This window comes from Globicephala melas, chromosome 15 (genome assembly GCF_963455315.2).
Source record: "Globicephala melas chromosome 15, mGloMel1.2, whole genome shotgun sequence".
In the NCBI taxonomy this organism is placed as follows: domain Eukaryota; kingdom Metazoa; phylum Chordata; class Mammalia; order Artiodactyla; family Delphinidae; genus Globicephala; species Globicephala melas.
In genome coordinates, this window is record NC_083328.1 from 63,122,827 (window position 1) to 63,138,208 (window position 15,382).

Sequence of the window (15,382 nt, forward strand, 5' to 3'; positions counted from 1 at the left end):
TCAAGCTCGGCCGGAAGCGGGAGGCTGCAGGGGCGGGCAGGCGGGCGGGCAGGTTGGCGTCCTCTTTCCGGCTAGTCCCCATGGAGGCACTGGGGAAGCTGAAGCAGTTCGATGCCTACCCCAAGACTCTGGAGGACTTCCGGGTCAAGACCTGCGGGGGCGCCACGGGTAGGCCGTGGCGGGGTCGGGGTGGCGGGGAGTGGGGTGTCCTAGAGGTTGGCTGGGGCGCCTGGAACCTGCCCGGCCTGCCAGGGGCTGAGGAAGAGGAACAGAGGCCCTCCTGACCCTCGCTCCCTGCCCGCAGTGACCATTGTCAGTGGCCTTCTCATGCTGCTACTGTTCCTGTCCGAGCTGCAGTATTACCTCACCACTGAGGTAAGGGGCGGGGCCTAGTACGTGGGCGGGGCTTGGCGTTCTAGAGGTAGGCGCTTTAGGGGATGGGAATGGGGAAAAAGAGGCTTGGGGCCAAATCTTACTGAGGTCGTCCTGCCCCAGGTGCATCCTGAACTCTACGTGGACAAGTCACGGGGAGATAAACTGAAGATCAACATAAATGTGCTTTTTCCACACATGCCATGTGCCTGTGAGTACCTCACCATGGGTGGGAGTTGCAAGTCCCAGGGTTCTCAGGTGGGCTTCCAGGTTCACACCTCCAGCCTTAGGTTCTGGACAGGACTCCAGGACAACCTCGTTCCCCTAATCCACTGCTGCCCCAAGACAAGCCCAGCATCCCCATTACCCTCCAAAACCCAGATTCCCTTGCCCTTAGGTTCCCGGTACCTTACCCTGATTTCCTGCTTCCAGATCTGAGCATTGATGCCATGGATGTGGCTGGGGAGCAGCAGCTGGATGTGGAACACAACCTGTTCAAAAAACGGCTAGATAAGGATGGCTTTCCCGTGAGCTCAGAGGCGGAACGTCATGGTAACTGGGGGGAAGAGACCAGATCTCAAATCCCAGAGCTGGACAAGCCCAAGCACTACCTTCTGGCAAGTGGGCTGTGACCAGCCCAGTGACAAATGAAACATCTAAGACCCAGAGAAGTCAAGTGGCTTGCCTAGGGTCCCCCAGCTATTAAGAATCAGAGTGGGCTGAAATCCAGTATTCTAGCCTAGTATTGAGAAGAGTACTCTTCAGGGCTGTCATTCTCAGAGGTCCCCAATCCCTGCCTGTTGTGGTCTGAGTAACAGAAGTTTGAGGATGGATCCTATGTGCTGTTGCCTTGGCAGAACTCCTCTAGGTGGACCCACGCTTCTCTGGGTGTTGCTTCCCTGTCCCATAGACTGACTTCAGCCCTGAATGCTCTTCCCTGGAATGAAGGATGGCTTAAGGTTGAGTTTGTTCTTGGGTTAGATTGCCTGCGTTCGGATGTAGCTTCGTCTCTTGCCATCTGTGACCTCAGCTATTAAGTGGTGATAAACAGTTATACCCACCACGTGGAATTGTAGGATCAAATGAAGTAATATGTGTACAATGCCTAGTACAGAGTGTCTGTTCACTTTTAGCTTCCTTTCTTCTCTCTGGGTGTCCTCCCAATGCCTCCATTAAGTCAGTTTTACTCCATAACAAAACCTTCCTGAAAGCTATGATTTTTCACACCTTAGGGATTCCTCTGTTGGTGAGCTTTGTCATTTATTTGTTCAACAAACATATGTTGAACACCAGTAAAACCAATAGAATTGGCTGTAGGATTGGGTGTTGGGTCAAGGTTGATTCCAAGGCTTTGGTCTGAGGAAATGAATGACTTGATGACCAGAAAGGAGGAAGAGGATTTGTGTGTGTAGGTGGGAGAGGTGGGGGAATATATATCCACTACTGCATAACAAGTAACCCCCAAAGTTAGTGACTTAACACAACAAACATTTTTTTTTCAGTTTCTATGGGTCAGGAATTCAGGAGTGACTTGATTGGGCTGTTCTGACCATTGCAGTTGGCAACACGGAGGTCACTGGAGACTGAAAGGATTAGTTTTGATACTGTTGGGGATGAAAATCTAACCAAAGAGTAGAAAAGGAAGTGGAGACATCAAGTATAGATGACCCTTCCAGGAGTCTTGCTGTGAGACAGAGCGGAGAAGTAGGGTGGAGGCTGGAAGAGAGTGCATGCGGGTTGGTAGGTTTGGTGTTGAGATGAAGTGAGGTTCTGTTGCTTCTCTATTTTTAGTGGAAATTGAAAGCAAAGTCATTAGCTAAGAGTGGAGAAAGGGGAAGGGATTTTGGAAGCCCAAGGAAAGGGGAAAAGATAGAAATTAGTCATCGTGGGGAATGGGATAGTGAACTGATTATTGAAAGAAAGTAGGATTGCCAGGCAGTCTTAAGGGAGGCACAGGAAAGAAGTAGGCACAGGGAGTTGAACTCAACTAGGATTTAAGTTTTGCTAGACTTGTACGACAAAGGGAGAGAGGAACAAATGACTTGTGATTATGTGCAAGAGAATAATTGCAGCAGTGGACCAGAGAATTTATTTTCCAGCCTTGTAGAGATATAATTGAAATATACCATCGTGTAAGTTTAAGGTATACAACATGATGATTTAACATACATATTTGTTGTAAGATGATTACCACAATAGGGTTCGCTAACACATCCACTACCTCACAGTTACCTTTTTTGTGTATGTGGTGAGAACATTTAAGATGTACTCTCAGGGGCTTCCCTGGTGGTGCAGTGGTTGAGAGTCCACCTGCCGATGCAGGGGACACGGGTTCCTGCCCCGGTCTGGGAAGATCCCACATGCCGCGGAGCGGCTGGGCCCGTGAGCCACGGCCGCTGAGCCTGCGCGTCCGGAGCCTCTGCTCCGCAGCGGGAGAGGCCCGCGTACCGCAAAAAAAAAAAAAAAAAAAAGATGTACTCTCAGCAACTTTCAAGTATACAGTACAATATTGTTAACTATAGTCACCATGCTGTACATTAGATCCCTAGAACTTATTCATCTTATAAGTGAGAGTCTGTACCCTTTGACCAACATTTCCCCATTTCCCCTATACCCCAGCCCCTGGCAGCCACCTGTCTACTCTCTGTTTCTATGAATTTGTTTTTTTTAGATTCTACATATAAATGAGATCATACAGTATTTGTCTTTCTCTATCTGACTTATTTCCCTTAATATAATGGCCACAAGGTTTATCTATGTTGTTGCAAATGGTAGGATTTCCTTTTTAATGACTGAATAATATTCCAATATATGTATATGATATATATAAAATATTCTAATATATATGATGTATGTAATATTCATTATATATATACACACCATATATATATATACACACCATATACACACACACACACACACACAAACAAACCACATTTTCCTTATCCATTCATCTGCTGAGGGACACTTAGGTTGTTTTTTGTCTTGGTTGTTGTGAATAATGCTGCAATAAACATGGGAATACAGATATCTCTTCAGGATACTGATTTCTTTTCTTTTTTTGTATCTATACCCAGAAATGGGAGTGCTGGAACAAATGGTAGTTCTATTTTTAGTTTTTTGAGGAACTTCCGTATTGTTTTCCATAATGGCTGTACCAATTTACAATCCCACCAACAGTGCACAAGGGTTCCCTTTTCTCCACTTTCTTATCAATACTTACTTCATTTTTGTTTTTGTTTTTTCTAATAATAGATATTCTAACAGGTGTGAGGTGATATCTTGTGGTTTTCATTTGCATTTCTCTGATGATTAGTGTTGTTAAGCACCTTTTCATGTTCCTGTTGACCACCTGTATGTCTTCTTTTGAAAAATGTCTATTCAAGTCCTTTGCCCATTTTTAATTGAATAAATTTATTTTTTTGCTGTTGAGTTATATGAGTTCCTTACATGTTTTAGATATTAACCCCTTATCAGATATATCATTTGCAAATATTTCTCCCATTCCATAGGTTGTCTTTTCATTTTGTTAATTGTTTCTTTGCTGTGCAGAAGCTATTTACTTTGATGTAGTTGCACTTATTTTTACTTTTGTTGCCTGTGCTTTTGGTGTCATGTCCAAAAAACCATTGCCAACACCAATATCAAGGAGTTCTTTCCCTATGTTTTCTTCTAGGAGTTTTATGGTATCAAGTCTTACATTTAATTCTTTAATCCATTTTGAGTTAGTTTTTGTGAGGGGTATAATTTCAATCTTTTACATGTGAATATCCAGTTTTCCTGGCACCATTTATTGACGAGACTGTTCATTCCTCATTCGGACCATAAAATTTAAACACAGAGGGAAGTGACGATGTGAAGGGGTGATAGTGTCAGTGGTGTCAAAGAATTGGTAGATTCTGGGTATCAGAGAGAGTGATGTGGGAAAATGAGGATAAGATTGAAGATTGGGATACTTGAAATTGAATTTTGGAAGCTTTGTGGTAACTGGTAATAACTGAGTATGGAAATGCGTGGCTGAGGTTGGATGACAAAAATAGAAAGATTATTGGAGGACAGGAGATCAGGGTATTGAATATTGAAATCACCAGTTATGTTGAGGTAGTTAAAGGCAGGGAGCCAGGTGCAGCGAGAGCAGTCTGAGGACAAGCGCCATGGTTAAGGGCTTACGCTTTGGATTTAGAGCTGAAATCTGCCACTTGCTGTGTTGCATTGGGCGAAATCACTTTTCATCGCTGAGCCTCAGCACCTTCTCAAGTACTATGGGGATAATAACCTCCACCTTCACAGGCATTGTGGGGTTGAAAAGAGACAGTATATGTAAAGTACCCCGACCTGTACTCAGCTAATATTTAGTATTCACTGTTATTGTTTTATTACTATTACCGTTATTAAAAGAAATAATATACGTGTAGAAATGCTTAGTGCCTGACACATAGTAAACTTGATGTAAATATTAGCTGTTATAATGTTTATTAACCCAAAGGGCCCATGCAAGGGTTAGGGGTATAGATTTCACTGTGCCTGCTCCCAGCTGATGCCCCTGCCTCTGCCCTCCCCTTAGAGCTCGGGAAAGTTGAGATGAAGGTGTTTGACCCTGATTCCCTGGACCCTAATCGCTGTGAGAGCTGCTATGGTGCCGAGACGGAAGACATCAAGTGAGCCAGGGTCGGGGGTGGGGGGTGGGGAGCTGGGCCCCCATCAGGTGTTTTTTGTCAGTCATCCTCAGCCTTTGTTGGACTCTGTGGTTTAGACCAAGAATTTAGACCGGACGGGACAGGCTGCAGCCTTGGTCCCTGATCCTGGTGCAGGCGACTGAGGCTCTGTGGCCAGGCCCTACCTGGGGGCTGCAGAGCTGGGGACAAAGTTGAAGTGGTCCTTGCTCTGGTTCAGAGGTAGTCTCTGGAGTCCAGCTGCCTGGGTTCTACCCATGGGTCCTTGGGCCAAGCTATGTAACCCTCTCTTGTGAAGGGGGACCATAATGGCACCTTTCTCATAAGAGTCACATAAGGAATATGTATGTAAAGCAGTGAGATGGAGGGCCCAGCACAGGTTATTAATTAAGCCTTCCATATATGGTAACTGCTGGTTTGTTTCTCAGGCCCTGACCCGTGAGAGGCTGATTCACCAGGTCTAGGGCAGGGCCTGGGAATATGTAGTTTTAAAAAAATTTTTTAGGTAAAATATATATGACATAAAATTTACCATTTAACCATTTTCATATGTGCAATCCAGTGGTATTAACTACATTCATAGCATTGTGCAGCCATCACCACAATCTGATCTAAAACTTTTCATCACCCCAAAGAAAATGGGAATACGTATTTTTAACAGTCCTGCTGCCACTGAGGAAACATACTTTGAGAACACTGGATGGTCAGGGCTGAGGCTGGCAGAGGCTTCATTAGTGGGCAGAACTGCTTTATTTCCCAAGGTGCCGGCACTGTTTCTGTGCCTCTTTGACATTCTCCCCCTGCACCTCCTCCCCTACAGGTGCTGTAACTCCTGTGAGGATGTGCGGGAGGCATATCGCCGTCGAGGCTGGGCCTTCAAGAACCCAGACACTATTGAGCAGTGCCGGCGAGAGGGCTTCAGCCAGAAGATGCAGGAGCAGAAGAATGAAGGCTGCCAGGTGTACGGCTTCTTGGAAGTCAACAAGGTACAGGAGGAGCCAAGGCGGGACAGGGCCAGCTGGGGTGTGGGTTGGCCCCACTCCACTGTGAATCGAGGGGACAAAGGGAAGGGAGGAAACGGCTGGAGAATGAGAGGGCATCTCCCCTACAGGTGGCGGGAAACTTCCACTTTGCCCCCGGGAAGAGCTTCCAGCAGTCCCACGTGCACGGTAAGTGACCCGACATCAGCTGGGAGCTTTAGCCCCTGAACACCTGGCGAGTTTGAGTGCCCCTTCGGCTGCCTCCTGCTCTTTTGTCTTTGGCCCAGAGCAGACCCTGAACCCAGGGCAGCAGTTTGGTAAACAGTTAAGAGCACAGGCTGAGGAGCCAGACTGCCTGGCTTCAGATTTCAGTTTTAGACCTTACAGGCTGTCTGAAACTTTGAGAAATTTCCTTAACTTTTTGAGCTTCAGTTTCCTCCTTTTTAAAGTGGGGCTGATAGTACTCATCTCCTATGCTGTTTGGGCAGGTTAAAGATGATAGCACAGAGCCTGGCTTGTGGTAGGTACTTATTTAAATGGTAGCCCCCAGTATCAGATGACCTGTGTGTGAGGCTTTGGGGGAAGCAGAGCTGGTTTGGAACCCGGGTTCTGCCTCTCCCACGCTGTGTCGTATTTAGTACGTATTGAGCCCTACTCAATTTCTTCTTCTATAAAATGGGCCTGAAATAGTGCCTACCTTACAGGGTTGTTCACAAGGATGAATAAATGAGATTTATTCTCATTCATTTATTCATTCGTACATTCACTAGATATTTAGTAATCACCTGTTGTGCGCCATGTGCTAGTCTAGGTGCTAAGGATACAGCAGTGATCAAAACAAAGTCCCTGGGACTTCCCTCGTGGCACAGTGGTTAAGAATCCACCTGCCAATGCAGGCGACACGGGTTCGATCCCTGGTCCAGGAAGATCCCACATGCCGCGGAGCAACTAAGCCCGTGTGCCACAAATACTGAGCCTGCGCTCTAGAGCCTGGGAGCCACAACTACTGAAGCCTGTGTGCCTAGAGCCTGTGCTGCGCAACAGGAGAAGCCACTGCAATGAGAAGCCTGTGCACCACAATGAAGAATAGTCCCCACTCACCACAACTAGAGAAAGCCCACACGCAGCAATGAAGACCCAATGCAGCCAAAAAAAATTATTTTAATGAAAAAAAAAGTCCCTGCCCTCAGAACATTTTAGTAAAGAAACAGACAATAAATAAGTATGTAAAATGTATATCAGATGCTATTAGGTAACTCAAACCCAAAAAAGGCAGGATAAGGATGATGGGGCCGAGAGGTTGGGTGAGACGGTGTGTGAGTACCATTCCATATCGGGTGGTCAGGGGAAGACTCTGATGGATGACATTTGAGTGAAGACCTGAAGAAAGTGAAGGGACCGGCCATGTGGATGACGGGGGTGAGGTGTTTCAAGCAGAGAGAATAGCAAGTGCAAATCCCTAAGGCAGGAATGTGCTTGGTGAACTCAGGGCACGGTGAGGAAGTGAGGGTGGCCGGAGCACAGTTAGCCAAGCTGTGTGGTTAGCAGTAAGATGAGGGAGGTAACAGGGCCCAGGAGGGCACTGCAGGGACTCGGGCTGCTGCTCTGCATGAGATGGAAGGCTGTCGTGGGGCTCTGAAGAAGAGGCACGTGATCTGACTTAATTTTGAAAAGACAGGCAGCCCTCTGCTCTGTGGAGAAGACGGTGGGCCCGGGTCGGGGGTGTGGCGGAGGAGGACAGAGGCAGAGAGGCCGATCAGGAGGCTGTTAACGGCAATCGGTTCAGGCACCAGGTGATGGGGGCGGGGCCAGAGTGGTGGTAGATGTGGTGAGAAGTGACTGCGGGTATTTTGAAGGTGGAGCTGCTGATGGATGCGAAGGTGAGAGAAAGAGGAGTCAAGATGACTCCGAAGTTTTCTACTTGAGTAGCGAGAGGATGAAGTTACCATTTAGTGATGGGGGATGACTCAGAGGAACAGGTTTAGATGGTTGGAGTGGGGGGCATAAAGCCACTTTCAACATGTTCGGACCAGTGGGATGTGGGTGTCCTTTTAGACACCTCAGATGTCAAGTAAGAAGTTGGCCATTCAAGTTTGGAGTTTAGGGGAGAGGTCTAGCCTAGAGATACAAATGTTGGAGTCATCAGTGTATTAAAACCATGGGACTGAATGAATCACCTTCTGGGTGGAGGTGAGGGTAGATGGAGAACAGGAGAGCTCAGGAGCCTAAGCTCCGGGCCCCAGCATTAGAGGACAGGGCATCAGGAGGAAGCAGCAGAGGAGACTGCTAAGAAACACCGAGGAGATGAGAGTGTGAACCAGACATCCTGAAAGCCAAGGGATGAAAGTGTTTCCAGAACCATATCAGATGCTTCTGGACATCAAGTACAACGACCATTGGGTGTATAACGTGGCAGTGGTCATTGTGACCTTAACAGAGCAGTTCGGGTGAAGTGCCAGGAAGCACCACTGAGTGGTTCAGGAGGGAATGGGAGAGGAGTGGAGCCAGTGAGCAGAGGCAGCGCTTGTGGGCTTTGTTCTAAAGGGAAGGGAGAGAGTGGGCTGTGGCTGGAGGGAAATGTGGAGTCACGGGGGGTTTTGTAAGATGTGTGATGTAGCAGTGTGTTAACATGCTGTTGGAAGTTACCTCCTGAAGAGAGCAGAAGCGATGCTCCGGAGATGAGAGAGACATTTACTGGAGTGAAGTCCTTGAGGAGGAAAAGGAAGACAGAATGTAGTGCCTTAGAGGTGTAGAAAGCCCCAAGTTGACAACAGGAGGAAGGGCAGATCTACACAGGTTTGGGTAGGTTGGCAGCTGAAATCACCAGGAATTGTGACAGGACCATCGTATGGGAGAGCGTGACAGTGGCTACAACTCTTGAGAACTGGCATGGGAGAACTGACTGGCAGTTCTGTGTGGATCTCCAGCAAACAGATGGGGATGGGAGGTGGTATAGTGTTCCAGGAGCTGCAGACCTGGAGACTTTTAAGGAAGATCAAGGGACAGTGATCTGGAAATGGCATTAAGGAGCAAGGAGGACCTCTCTTAAGGCCAAGGAGGAGGACAGGTGTGGGAGAGAAATAGTCACTGCTTGGGGTCTGCAAGGGAAATAGTGCTCTCAAGGGAGAGCTGGGCTGCCGCCAGAGCACAAGGTGGAGGGAAGGTTTGGAGGTTGAAGATGTTGAGGTTTTGCTGATGAGTAACAGGGCACGTGGAAGGGTCTGGGAGGGATGGGAGTCGGGATTATACTAAGGGAGTGTACAGAGCTACATGGTGACAAGAGTCCAGGGGATGAGAGATGACCTGGCAGTCCTGAGCTGCCCGGTGACGAAGGACAGCAGGAGTAACAAGCCTGATGGAGATGGCCCTGCTGGTCTTTAAGGCAGTCGGGGATGAGGCTGAGTGTTGGAGAGGAGCAGGCAGGTGGATCTGGAGGGGGCCGGGGAAGGGTGGTCTTACTGGGATTAGGAAGACGATCAGCGTGGAGCTGTGGGCGCAGGGCCTGCAGGTGGTGCGTCTCTGCTTCTCTGTCTGGGCTGTTGTCATAGTCAGGGAGCCCAGGGCAAAAGGCACTCCATATCCTAGAAGGATGTTTGAAACACAGAACTACAGTTGCCTGAGGCCAGAGGCTGAATTGAAGGCCTGGGAGCTAGTTTCTGACATTATGTTGATTGGGGAAGAAAAGGGGAAGATTGTAAAGTTTACCAAGTACTTTCCCATCTTAGATCCTGTCTGGTCCTCAGGACAGCCCTGTGCAGAGGGGAACACCAAGGCTCAGAGAGGACAAGTGATTTGCCCAAGGTCACACAGCTAGGAAAGTGACTCTGGGCTCTAGGTCTTTTGTTCTTCCTAGGCCACCATACTTCTGCCCCCAAGCCCCCTTGCCTTCTTCTCTGGCCAGGGAAGGGCTCCTTTGGGGAGGGGACCAGGAGGAAGCTTGTTAGCTGAGTCCAGACCCTGCTGCTGAGGCAGAAATATCCAGTCTTCCCTTCTACCACATATCTTGGTCTGTAATTCTTGTAGTTCTTGTTGTGAAGCTCTGAATCTTTTTTCTCTTCCTCCCTTCTCTCTTCTTCCCTCCCCCATGCTGCAGTACATGCTGTGGAGAGTAAGTGGCCCTGCCCTCCCAGGGAGGCCAAGCCCCCATTTCTGGGGCAGCCTGCCCTCCCAGGATGGGCGGAGGTGTGGATGGGCGGGATGGCTGCCCGGTGACTATAAAAAGCAGTGGGATGTATCTTTTAGGTGGGGTTCCTTGTAGCAGGGAGGGATCAGGGTTAGAGGGCAGGAAGAGCTTGTTCTGGAACAGAGGGGGCAGGTTGCCTGTGGGATTTCCTTTGGTGGGTTGAGGGTGAGGGCAGAAGAGGCAGGGTAAGAGCTTGGACCACATTCTCAGGTCCCACCTCACTCTGGGGTTCAGTGATTGGCCATCGGCTCTCGTTAAACCTGAGTCAGTGGGTTTTCTTTCCTGAGATGCAGGCAGGGCCTTGGTGGGAGCAAAGGCCTGGAGTGATGCCCGTGAAGGGCTCCCTGTGTATGTGAGGGAGGAAGTGGGGCCTGTGGAGGGCATGGACTCTCACGCAGGCCTGCGGCAGGCCCTCTGGCTGCCCTCAAGCAGGGCCAGACTGGTGAGTGAATGAGGGGTAGAGGACGAGCCAGGTGGGTCACAGTCCAGAGGGAGGAGTGAGGAGGCCCAGGCGAGGGTGTGGGGAGCCTGCTCCGTCTGCTGACATCTTCTCCCTTCTCTCCTAGTCCATGACCTGCAGAGCTTTGGCCTCGACAATGTACGTACCAGGTAGAAACCATGGAGGGCGGGTGGAGGTGGAAGCGTGCTGCTGCCTTCATTCTCTGTAGAGACATCCTGGGGTGGGGAGCAGATATAGAAAAATAAACCATGTTCTGAGAGGGGGTGCAGTCCGAGGGTACTGGCGGTGACTTTTGAACTGAGATCCGCGTGGGCTGGAAACAGGGGATGGGCTTGGACAAGAGCATCTGGGAAGAGGGAGCCTTGGGGTGAGGTCAGGAGGGTTGGGGCACTTCTAAGGAACAACAGGGCCATGTGGTTGGATGAGGATGAGGCTGGAGGGTTGGCAGGCCGGCCGGGGGGTCTGGACTTTTTCCCAAGCAGTTGGGAGGCTGTTGGCTTACCTTAAACAGGGTTATGACATAATCAGATTTGTACTTTTTTAAAAGATCCCTCTAATGGCTGTTTGATCTAGACAGGAGCAGGACAGGCGCCGGAGCTGGGAGATCTGGGGCGCCTCCAGGCAAAGCCAGCACCTGCCACACAGGGCCCATGTCCAGTCTGTGCTTGGCTAATGGGTGGGTGCAGCCAGAGCCTCAAACTCTGGAGCCCCAGGAGCCCCCAGACCCTGAGGAAGGACTTCCTAGGTGGGGTGGGGGTGCCTGTCTCAAGCAGGTTCTCCTAGGCAGGGCCCAGCCCTTGGCCCATCTCTACACACCCACTCCCCAGACCCAGGTGCCCCTGTCTGCTCCTGTCTGAAGAGCCTTTGAGAGGGAGGGGCCTTTCGGGGCCTCGAGTGCTCCAAGACCCAGGAGCTGGTGTTGCTTGCAGATCAACATGACCCACTACATCCAGCACCTGTCATTCGGGGAGGACTACCCGGGCATTGTGAACCCCCTGGACCACACCAACGTCACTGCACCCCAAGGTACCAGCCTGGGAGGTAGCCCCCAGCTACCCAAGCCCTGCCTGCACCCACGCCCAGTGCCCTCTTCTCCCTGCAGCCTCCATGATGTTCCAGTACTTTGTGAAGGTGGTGCCCACGGTGTACATGAAGGTAGATGGGGAGGTGAGTCTGAGGGAGCTCAGACATCCGGGCACCCTCTTGGTGCCAGGCACCTGAGTTCCTTCAAGCTGGGAAGCGGAGTCCTGCTCTTATCCCCATATGATGGGTGACAAGGTGAGGCTCAGAGAGGGTAGGTGATTTGCCCTCACAGCCAGAGCTCAGGCCCCAGGCTGTCAGATTTCAAAGCGCTTTTCCTACTTGCCCAAAGTACCTCCATCCACTCCTCCCGTGTCCACTCTCTGTCTGCCTCACTGTCCCCCGTTATCTGCCCTGAGCCAGGAGCTAGCAAGGTCAACCCGCCCATGCCCCTTCCTCCCGTCTCTGCTGTGGCCTGTGGAGCAGCGTCTCCGCAGACTGGTAGAATGCAAGGGACTGAGCAGAGAGGAAGTCAGGCCCAGCCTCGCCAGGAGCTTGTGGTACAGCCTTGGAGAGTTGCTTCTCGCCCCTGGACCCCCATTGAGAGGGTCCACCAAACGTAGCTGGGATTGAGAAGCTGTAAAGAGCTGGTGACTGGAGGGGAAGCTGGGATGGTCAGGCTGGGAGAGGGCATCTAGGTGGTCCCCAGGCCTTGCAGTGTTTGTTTCCAAGGTGGGGCCTCGTTTTCTCCTCCACACAGTCAAGGCACTGCAACACCAGGGGTAGGAGCAGGGGTGGGGCGGCAGGGTTGGGAGCCAGGTCATAGACCCAGCCCTGGCCCAGGCTCCCCTCCCGTCCCAGGTGCTGAGGACAAATCAGTTCTCTGTGACCAGACATGAGAAGGTCGCCAATGGGCTGATGGGCGATCAGGGGCTTCCTGGAGTCTTCGTGCTGTACGAGCTCTCGCCCATGATGGTGAAGCTGACGGAGAAGCACAGGTGAGGGCAGGGAAAGGGAGGGGCCTGGGCCAGCAGGGAGTGGGGTGCCTGCTGACCCTCCCCCGCCCCTCTGCCAGGTCCTTCACACACTTCCTGACAGGCGTGTGCGCTATCATCGGGGGCATGTTCACAGGTTAGAAGCTCGAGGGTGTCTGTCTGGGGTTCAGGGCTTGATGGGGAGTGTAAAGCTTGACTCCCCCCACTAGGTTTTGGTTGAGGGAGGAGGGGCACTTCAAGGGCCAAGGGGGGGGATGCTGGCCTGGCCAGTCAGGTGACAAGGCCCGGAGGTCAAGCCAAGAGCCCACCTGGGCCAGTGCCAGCCCTCGTCTCTCTCCCCAGTGGCCGGACTCATCGACTCTCTCATCTACCACTCGGCTCGAGCCATCCAGAAGAAAATTGATCTAGGGAAGACAACATAGTTGTCCGTCCTTCCCCCCCAACAAGTCCCTGTTTTCCTTTGGCCTTGTGGTCATTTTCCCAGCCTCTTACCCCACCCACCCCGCACACCCCCTCTGCAAAGAGTCAGTCGCGGCCCCAGGTTGGTAAATCTATCAATTGTGATAGTACTCGCTGGTCTCTGTGTGGTTCTTGGGTCTGGCTGGAGCGTGGGAACAACCCTCATCACAGCCACTTATCAAAGGCAGTCAGGACTGACTTTGCAGAGCCAGGTGCCCCTGGGAGCCCCACGTGGACGTCCCTGCTTAATAGGACTTGATTCAAACCAGACTGATGTTCACTCCACAGCCCCATCATCAGTCCCTCCCACCGTGGCCTTCAGGCCTTTTGGGTTCAGCCCCAGGGCTGAGATGGACCTGTCCAGGATGAGCTTCCTGGAGTCATCCTGGCCCCCAGCCTTGTGAGTTTCCGACCCCACTGGTAATAGGCCCTGGCTGCAGGCTGGGGGTTGCCACCTCAGTGGTGGCTTAAGCTGGGGCCCCTCCCTGCCACCCTGGGCTCAGTCACCTGATCCCCTCCTGCTCACTGACCCTGCGATGTGCCAAGTGCCTGCTGGCTCCTGGTGCCCAGAAGGGTACAGCCAGGTCCTTTGCAATTTCCTGGGTGGACACAGAACTGAAAAACAGGGAGGGAAGGTAGCAGTGGCCATTCTGAAGCAGGGCTAGTATCAGACTCTGGCTCTGGACCTAGTCAGGCCTTCCCATTACAGCCCTTAAGATGTGTGGGGAACCGGCCCTGAGACCTCACCACTGCACAGCCCAGGCAACCAGGGACATTAGTAGCTGGTCAGTTCAGCCAGTCATTTCTCAGGGAGTTTCAGTGTAAGACAGTAGTGAGGGGAGAAGCGGAGGACAGAAAGCAGAGTAGGGCAATGACAGCAAAACTTCTGGAGGCAGCCGGACATGAGACCCAGCTCTGATGTGGCCACTTACGAGCTGTGACCTTGGACGTGTTATTGGTGGGCCCTTGTCTCATTTATGAATTGCGGGTGATATTGTCAGCTGTAGTGAGCCTTGTTTTTTTGGTCACCCGGGAACCATTCCCCCTTGTTAAGGTATCCTGGGTTTCCTCTGGGAACCTCCCCGCCCACTGTCTGCTTGTGTGATTTGGGAAGAGGGCTGATCTCCCACCCTAAGCCCCAGGGGAGGGCCCCAATCAGCACATCCCATCCCACACCCACACCCCAGTGACCCAGAGCAAGCTAGCATCTGTCAGGCCTAGGAAAGCTTTCTTTCCTTCCGGACATGCGTATGGGGAGACGTGGGGTTGCTGCAGCCGTCCTGCACTTCCAAGGAGAGACCCTGTCTGCAAATGAGCTTCCCCTGAGGACTGCAGCGCCAAGCTCAGGCAGAGAACCAGTCCTAGTGACACTGTTTGAACCCTGAGACAAACAGCACCTGAAGCCAACCAATTCCTGGGAATTACAGCTGTGTAAGCCAATAAATTCCCTTTTTGCTTAAGCCAGCTTGGGTTAGGATTTCTGTCACTTGCAGTCAAGTGTCCTAAGTGATCTGCCTTCTCTCAGGGTCGGTACAGGTTCACGGAGCACATAAAGGGCTTAGCTGCAATGGAGCAGCAGAAGCCACGGCAGGTGGGGTGAGAGGGACCCAGCCGCTGGCATGAGCAGGCGCAGCAGGTGGGCTGCTCGAGGGCCTGACACCTCGGTGGCCAGGGCTCCTCGGCTGTGACCCGCCGCGGGGCCCTGTCCTTCCCGGCAGCAGGGCCACGTGGGCAGCCTCCCATCCTGTGCATTCATGCGCCCGAGGCCACCGAAGGACACATCTGTTCTCTGCCCCTAGTGTCATTTATTATATGCAGCATGTGTTCAGGGGACAGGGTGGATACCTGGTAAGGTTTACACAGAGAAAGCAGGGAACGCCATGATGGTTCCTGTTGGTGGGAAGGACACCAGGGGCAGGAGTTGAGGAGCTGGCATTACGGGATGAGTGTCCAAGGTCAGTCAGGGGCGGTGGAGGGGGCGGACGGTAACCTGGTTGATCAGGCCAGGCCTGGTGTAGGAGACGAGGAGGAGGAAGACAGTGATCAGCGCCGCCAGCAGCAGCAGGATGCGCCAGCACCGGCGCCAGACGAAGAAGACGGAGGTCTTCAGCGGGTTCACAAACCAGTTGAAGGAGGTTTCGGGGCAGCTGCGGGGAAGCAGGTGGTGTCGGAAGGATGAGGAAGCCCCCCGGCTGCCCCCTCCCCCCTCCCCCAGGCTCTGGCCCCGCCTCCTGCACCGC

At 51.7% G+C, this 15,382-nt stretch overlaps 2 protein-coding genes across 4 annotated transcripts in view; one reads left to right on the top strand and one right to left on the bottom strand.

Moving 5' to 3' along the window:
• Positions 1-14,537, top strand: ERGIC3 (ERGIC and golgi 3). Of its 3 annotated transcripts, XM_030830751.3 has the most exons (14): positions 6-168; positions 305-375; positions 496-583; positions 805-924; positions 4,937-5,030; positions 5,866-6,031; positions 6,157-6,214; positions 10,119-10,133; positions 10,775-10,806; positions 11,598-11,694; positions 11,771-11,835; positions 12,550-12,686; positions 12,764-12,819; positions 13,026-14,536. In XM_030830751.3, the coding sequence occupies exons 1-14, from the start codon at positions 81-83 to the stop codon at positions 13,103-13,105; spliced, it is 1,167 nt and encodes a 388-aa protein (XP_030686611.1). In that variant the 5' UTR covers positions 6-80; the 3' UTR covers positions 13,106-14,536. The 3 variants fall into 3 exon arrangements, with proteins under 3 accessions (XP_030686613.2, XP_030686612.1, XP_030686611.1); XM_030830752.3 differs by lacking the exon at positions 10,119-10,133 and having other exon boundaries at positions 5-168; positions 13,026-14,537; XM_030830753.3 differs by lacking the exons at positions 11,598-11,694; positions 11,771-11,835; positions 12,550-12,686; positions 12,764-12,819; positions 13,026-14,536 and adding an exon at positions 11,242-11,536 and having other exon boundaries at positions 1-168.
• The window catches only part of LOC115839187 (fer-1-like protein 4), a 49,569-nt gene continuing 47,403 nt past the window's right edge, over positions 13,217-15,382 (bottom strand). Inside the window, 1 exon segment of the mRNA XM_060285321.1 lies at positions 13,217-15,292. Coding sequence (XP_060141304.1) covers positions 15,103-15,292 — 190 coding nt within the window. The 3' untranslated portion in view covers positions 13,217-15,102.